The 7,500-nt window shown below is 41.0% G+C and overlaps 1 protein-coding gene across 2 annotated transcripts in view; it reads right to left on the bottom strand.

Annotated features, from left to right (window-relative positions):
* LOC123515109 (aquaporin AQPAe.a-like) overlaps positions 1-7,500 on the bottom strand; it is a 32,175-nt gene that overhangs the window by 11,927 nt on the left and 12,748 nt on the right. For both annotated transcript variants that reach the window (XM_045273548.1, XM_045273547.1), the window contains exon 2: positions 4,312-4,455. In XM_045273548.1, coding sequence (XP_045129483.1) covers positions 4,312-4,455 — 144 coding nt within the window. The remainder of the gene's footprint in view (positions 1-4,311; positions 4,456-7,500) is intronic.

The following is a 7,500-nucleotide window of genomic DNA, read 5'->3' as shown; positions in this document are numbered from 1 at the left end:
CTCAGACTCAAGATATTTAAGTTGTGCGGAGATTTAGATACATAATAAATGTAAAGCATAACTTGTCACTGACACCACTATACAAAATACTAAACAGAATATGATCTGAACGTGGATTTTTCTTGACTTTTCTCGTACCTAAATCTACAAACCATCGACTCTAAATATTAAAACGTTCAAGATTCAGAAAAACCATCAATTCGAGATATTAAATAACTGAAGATTTAGAAACCATCAACTTGATATTTGAAATGTTGAAAATATACAAACTATCTTGAAATATTTAAAATGCTGAACGAAAAAAAAAACACACAAAAAAAAGCTTCGACTTAAAATATCTAAGCGAGAAAGATTCGAAACATAAAAATTCTAAGAGAGAGTAATTTATGAGCATGTGAGGCTATGAAGTGGTGCCTGGTGACCCACGGGCAGAGGAGCGGCTCGGGTGGCTTGGCACTGAGGCAGAGGGCGCCGCGTGGGTCTAGGCACGGGAGGGAGAACTGCCAAGAATTACTACTCCATTCAAGACACAATACGATGCGAAAAGTAAAAGTAAACATGCTCAGCTGGCCTCTGAATAACTCTAGTCTTGTTTTCCGTCTTTTGTGCTTTGGTTTGATTGTGTGAGTGTGATTATGCTTGTTATGGTAGTGGTGGTGGTGATGGTGGTGGTGATGATGATGATGATGAACGACAGGATGGAAATGAGGAATTCTATAGGAAAAAAGACGTTGCATTAGGGAAAGGAACTAAAAAAATGTAATAGAAAAATTGAGGAAGCAAGCTAACCAGAGAAAATGTTATGAGTTGGTAATGCAGTCACATGATGTGCGATAATAGCGAGGAACAATCGGTACCGTAACCCTAATGAGTGTTCTGGGCCACATCTTGACCTGCACCTTACATGATAACTCAATCAGACCCTGCTTGTCGCCTTATCAAGACCTTATCACTTTCTTAAAAACTGGTTCATCTCTCCTGCCCCTCTTCCCTACTCAATGTTTTCCCTTCCCAACCAAACATAACCTGCATAGTATTTCCTCTTCCTGTACCTCATTCTTTGCTATCATTCTCTTCCCAACACATAATATTCCTCAGTTAGTTTTCTCAATCTTTTTTCAGTCTCTCTTTACCTTCCTCCTGCATTTATCTATCTTCTCGTTTTTTCTTCCTTCTCTTTAAACTTCCTCTTGCACCTGTTTTCTGCTCCACTGTCCTCCTCACCATAATATTTCTCTATTCTACATATCCCCTACCATTTATCTCCCTTTCTTCCTCCTCCACCTTCTTCGTCTTCTTTCATTTATTTCTTTTTCTTTTTCTCTGCTTTCCTTTTATTCTCTATCATACTTTCCATTATCTTCCTTTTCTTCCTCACATTTACTATTCTCTTACTAAACACTCTTTACCTCCTCCCTGTTCCTCCTAAACCCTCTCTTCTCCTCAACCTCCTCTTTCCTTCCCTCTTTCTTTTTACACATCAATTTGTTTCCCTTCCTTGCTATGACTTCTCCTCCCCTACCTCTCTTCACCCCATCTTCATCCCCCATTCCCATCTCTCCCCTTGTCTCATACAACTGCAGTTCTCCTACGTAACTTCTCTCTCTCTCTCTCTCTCTCTCTCTCTCTCTCTCTCTCTCTCTCTCTCTCTCTCTCTCTCTCTCTCCCAATCATCTCCTATCCCACCCAGTCACTCCCTCGCTCTTCATGCCACCCACACTACGCCCACCACCACTCCCTCCCGCACACCCCGCACCCTCCCGTCCACATTCCCTCCCTCCTTCCCGCCCTACTTAGCTCTCCTAGTTTCTACATAAAGTAATTGATAAATGAGTGTTCTTAATGTCTCGCTCTCTTTATTTATATGCATGTACGTAACTCCATTTAATTGAATTCATGGTTGTCTTTACATGTGTGGTTTGTTTTTATTTTGTACAACGTTTTATTTGTTTTCCTTCTCCTCCTCCTCCTTCTCCTCCTCCTCCTCCTCCTCCTCCTCCTCCTCCTCCTCCTCCTCCTCCTCCTCCTCCTCCTCCTCCTCCTCCTTCTCGTTTTCCATGTACGTATTCATCTATTTTCTTCTCTATATTCATCCTTTACCACTCCTATTTTCAACCACCCTGATGTAATTTTCTTTAATTCGTCGTTATTGAAATGTTCACAGTTTGTTTGACTAGTTGTACTGTTTTTTTTTTTTTTCTTTTATCTTCCTCGTTCACATTCATCCATTTTCCCTTCTCAAGATATAGCCTACTGTCCTCTCTCTCCTTGCTCTCCTTGCCACTGTTTTCCTCCACTCTACTACTGTACTTCTCACCTCTCTCCATCACTGCTGCTGCTGCATAAAACTCCTTCTACGCTTGCTTAACTGCCTCACTAACTTTTTCCTCCTCCTCCTCCTCCTCCTCCTCCTCCCAGACCTCTGACCAGTCCTTGCCAAGACTCAGGTTTGCTCCCCAACACTTGCTACCAATATTGTGACAGTGAGGAATGATGCAGCTGTGTTCTCTCTCTCTCTCTCTCTCTCTCTCTCTCTCTCTCTCTCTCTCTCTCTCTCTCTCTCTCTCTCTCTCTCTCGATATGTAAGTAGATAGAAAGATAAATAGAGTGACAGATGACACGACAGATGAACAGGTAGTTAGACAAGCAGACAGATAGATAAAGCACATGTGTGAGTAGACAGGTAGATATAGATAGATAGATAGATAGATAGATAGAGAGAGAGAGAGAGAGAGAGAGAGAGAGAGAGAGAGAGAGAGAGAGAGAGAGAAAAGACACACTGATAGACAGACATACAGTACATATAGCTAAATTCAACATCACCTCACACAAGAACAAGGACATGAAAAGACGTTGTAATGAGGAAGGAAGGTAAAGAATTCGTATCACTTGTAAACCAGCATTTCTAGCGGCAATTCAAGGACACGAAGACCCCTATGAACTTAAGAAAGTATAGAGAAAAACCCGCGAGATAAGAGGAAGGAAAGATAGCCGGCAATAAACTATCCATAGCCTATTCACTAACGCCACCTGTTGGTCATGTCTTAAATCACATACCTGGAAAACACTTGGTGGTTTCCATTAAGGAGTGGAGATAGTGATAGGAAGAAAGGGACACTTGGATGGGTTATGTTTTAAAGTATATATGCGTTATCAATTATATGAAACGAGCTGGTTGATAAGATTGCTAGGTATAAGAAAATATGTTAAATAGATAAGTAGGACAGTGATATAAGTAGATTTTATTATAATCAGTATAATATAATTCGTTACCAGGTACATCTATGAGAAGAATTAGATGATAAGATTGTCAGTCAAGAAAGCACCTTGATTTTAAGAAGAGTAGGTTAGTGATATTCGTCATCGTCATTAGAGATATTATGGCAACAACTGGATGAAATTATCAGATAAGAAAAAGACAAGCGCCACTACACACACACACACACACACACACACACACACACACACACACACACACACACACACACACACCATAAAAGTAGGTATGGAAACAGGTCACTATGAACCCCGCTCGAACCGTGTAATATACAACTAGGTAAACACACACACACACACACACACACACACACACACACACACACACACACACACACACACACACACACACACACACACACACACACACACACACACACACACACACACACAGAGAGAGAGAGAGAGAGAGAGAGAGAGAGAGAGAGAGAGAGAGAGAGAGAGAGAGAGAGAGAGAGAGAGAGAGAGAGAGAGAGAGAGAGAGAGAATAAAGCACTTAAATGAAAAAAAATATTTACAGTACATGTTTATATCACAGAAATTTTTTTATTAGAATTACGGTAAGACACCATTTGCTCTCAGACTGACTGATTGGTAGATGAATGGAACAGATTCAGTAATCAAATTGTTAGTGCTGAGTCAACAGGGACAATTTATGGGTAGGAATGACAGAGGGAAATAGTTGACAAGTTTTTCTTTTCTGCATACAAGGACTGCCACGTGTAGACCTCATGACTTCTTTATCTCTTGCCTAATGTTCTTATGTTCTTAACACAAAGAGATTAACGCTATCATGTAAATTGGAAAGAACAATTAACTACTTTACTGACTCTCTCCTTCTTTTCCTCCTCTTCTTCCTCCTTCTCTTCCTCCTCTGAGAGATGCACGAGGAGAAGGCACCACTAGAAGTAATTATGTAACTCCGTATCCTCCTTGTAACGTCTAAGGTAAACACGAACACACACACACACTCTCTCTCTCTCTCTCTCTCTCTCTCTCTCTCTCTCTCTCTCTCTCTCTCTCTCTCTCTCTCACCTTCAGGATAGCAGAGGCAGCCAGGGCACCAACACACTGGGCCATGATGTAGAGCAGAGCGCGAACCACTGACACGTAGCGTGCAACCAGCATTCCTAAGGTCACTGCAGGGTTGATGTGACCTCCCGACACGTGACCCAGCGCCTGGAGGGTCAAATGAACAGCGTTAGAGGGGTGGTGGGTGGAGGAGTAATAATCAAGATTATAATTAAGTGATGTGTGTGTGTGTGTGTGTGTGTGTGTGTGTGTGTGTGTGTGTGTGTGTGTGTGTGTGTGTGTGTGTGTGTGTGTGGTGTTGTTGTGGTTGTATGGGTTGTGGAGATGGTGGTGGTGATGGAAGAATTTTAAGAGGAGAAAGTGGAGTAGGACGATATTACTACTGCTACTACTACTACTACTACTACTACTACTACTACTACTACTACTACTACTACTACTACTACTACTACTACTACTACTACTACTACTACTACTACCACTACCTCTATTACTACTACTACTACTACTACTACTACTACTACTACTACTACTACTACTACTACCTCTACTAGAACAACAACAATAACAACAACAACTACTACTACTACTATCATTTCGACCATAACTATATTCATAATAACAAGAAAAATGATGATAAAAATAATAACAGTCATGATGATAATAATAACAAAGATAGTAATGATAATAATAATAATAATAATAATAATAATAATAATAATAATAATAATAATAATAATAGTGATATTGATAATAATAATAATGGTAATAATAATAATATACACACACACACACACACACACACACACACACACACACACACACACACACACACACCACTCTTAATAACACAACATAAGGAAATACGTGAGAGAGAGAGAGAGAGAGAGAGAGAGAGAGAGAGAGAGAGAGAGAGAGAGAGAGAGAGAATTACTGATAACAACAAAACTCTCTAAAGCAAGAGCAGTTTGGAAATGAACACAAAAGCCAGAAGAGAGAAGATTATTGATCACACTATAACAATCTCAATAACAGAACTTCGCGACGGCGGTGTTTGTGAAAAGCTGAAAGAGGAGGAGGGCAGGAGTTGCGAGGCATGAAATAAAGGATGTACGGGGCGTGAATATGTAATAGTCTTTCGTGTGTCAATCCTTCACCCTATAGTTACATGAAGTGAGACATGATCCTACGAGTGACGTGTGTGTGTGTGTGTGTGTGTGTGTGTGTGTGTGTGTGTGTGTGTGTGTGTGAGTGTGTGAGGGGAGAGTCCATGGCAGCGCGTGCAGGACTCGATGGGGTCGTACGGTGGAGAGCCATCTGCATTGTTATGGGAATGTAGCATAAATTAGCCTTGACCGAGAGGGGTTGTTGTGGTTGACGCATGCATTGGTCTCGCCATTCATCAGGCATTGCTTGGACTTGTGTGTTGGCCTTGTATCTTTCACCACTGCGCGCTGTAGCTCCTAAAGTGTGCTGAATGACAAGTGGTAGTCGTAATCGAAGTAGTAGTAGTGGTAGTAGTAGTAGTAGTAGTAGTAGTAGTAGTAGTAGTAGTAGTAGCAGTGGTAGCATTAGTGGTGGTAGTAGAGATTTTTTTTTTTTTGTGGCATAAGAACAGGAGATACGACGAGTATGTGAGGAGGAGAAAAAGAGAAAGGAAGATCTGAGAGAAGATTCAGGGATACAGTGAAAGGAGAGACGCTCGTAATGGGTGTGACTGAGGAAGGCACAGAAGACAGAGAGGGTTGTAATGGTAGTGGTAGTGGTGATGGTGGTGGAAAGGTTTTATTGTGTGAGTCAAAGCAGTGTTTCTCTCGCAGTCATAACTCAATTAACACTCTCGACAGCGTGCGGAAAGAGTGACCTCCGGAACTCACAGCGGAGAATATTGATGCTTCCTCTCGACTCGCTCATTCGTATTAGAAAGTTAGATAAAGAGAAAATATACTAAGAACAGAAGGATCTAAGTGTATGTAATACGATACGAAGAAATAATAGGAAATGAAAATGAGAATAATAATAATAGGAAGAGATAGGGAAGAAGAAAAAAAGAACAAGATCTTTTTTCGGTTAACTTTTTTTTTATATTTGTTTCTGTTTCGCTTATTCCTTTACAACTTCCTCGTTCCACACTTAACTTCCCTACGATGCTTCTCGTCTATCCTTTCACAACTTCCTTTCAAATGCAGTAATTCACTAATCTCTGCAATTTTCACACCGCACTAGTGTACTCTGGAACTTCTTGCCTGTTTCTGACTGTTTCTTCTCATCATAAGCAAAGAAATAATGGCCATGGAACCTGCTACACACAATTCACTCTAATTTCATTCTTCATTCTCTTACGATTCACAAGCAAGGAAGTCCGTGGACTCTGTGACTTTTTGGGGCAAACTTTCATACACACCTTCTACTTAGCATTCACTCCCCGTGCACCAAACAATGCTACACGTAACGGAATCCTTATTCATTCGCTTTTCTTTCCATCGCCCGAGTAATGACAAGCAGTGGCTCACGAAGCAAAGGATGAAAGAAGGTAGGGTGACAGGAAGCAAGCAAGGAAGAAAGGAAGTGATCTATTAACCTAGATAGATGTCATTCTTGGTTACCTTGACAGAGAGAGAGAGAGAGAGAGAGAGAGAGAGAGAGAGAGAGAGAGAGAGAGAGAGAGAGAGAAACGTCACTCAAATGTTTGGGCCTCATTGCTGTCCCAGAGTCACCAGTGTCAGGTAGAGAGAGAGAGAGCTGCATGTATGTATGCGCGTAGGTATGTAAATAAGAATGCCCTTCGTGTAAATTAGTGTATCATTGTTTAACCTTTTCTTCCTTCCTTGTTACTTCTCTTCCTTCTTTCTTTGCTTGTTTTCTTCCTTTACATTTTCCTTCCTTTCCTCCTTCGTATTCTACTCCTCCTTTTCATCCTCTCCTTCTTACCTTCCTTTTTTCCATCCCTTCTTCCCTCCTATAAAATCTTCACATTTTCCTTACATCATTTCTCTTCTTTTTTTTTTTTTTTCTTCCATTCCATTTTTATTTTGGCCTTTCATTCTTCCTCCCTACCTTCTCATTTTCCTTTCTTTCCTCCTTTCTTTCCTGGGGTTCATTATTCTCTCTCTCTCTCTCTCTCTCTCTCTCTCTCTCTCTCTCTCTCTCTCTCTCTCTCTCTCTCTCTCTCTCTCCACGCCTAGTCCCTCC

Source organism: Portunus trituberculatus, chromosome 38, assembly GCF_017591435.1.
Source record: "Portunus trituberculatus isolate SZX2019 chromosome 38, ASM1759143v1, whole genome shotgun sequence".
Taxonomy (NCBI): domain Eukaryota; kingdom Metazoa; phylum Arthropoda; class Malacostraca; order Decapoda; family Portunidae; genus Portunus; species Portunus trituberculatus.
Note: the sequence above shows the minus strand (reverse complement) of the source record. Positions and strands in the feature narration are given on the sequence as shown.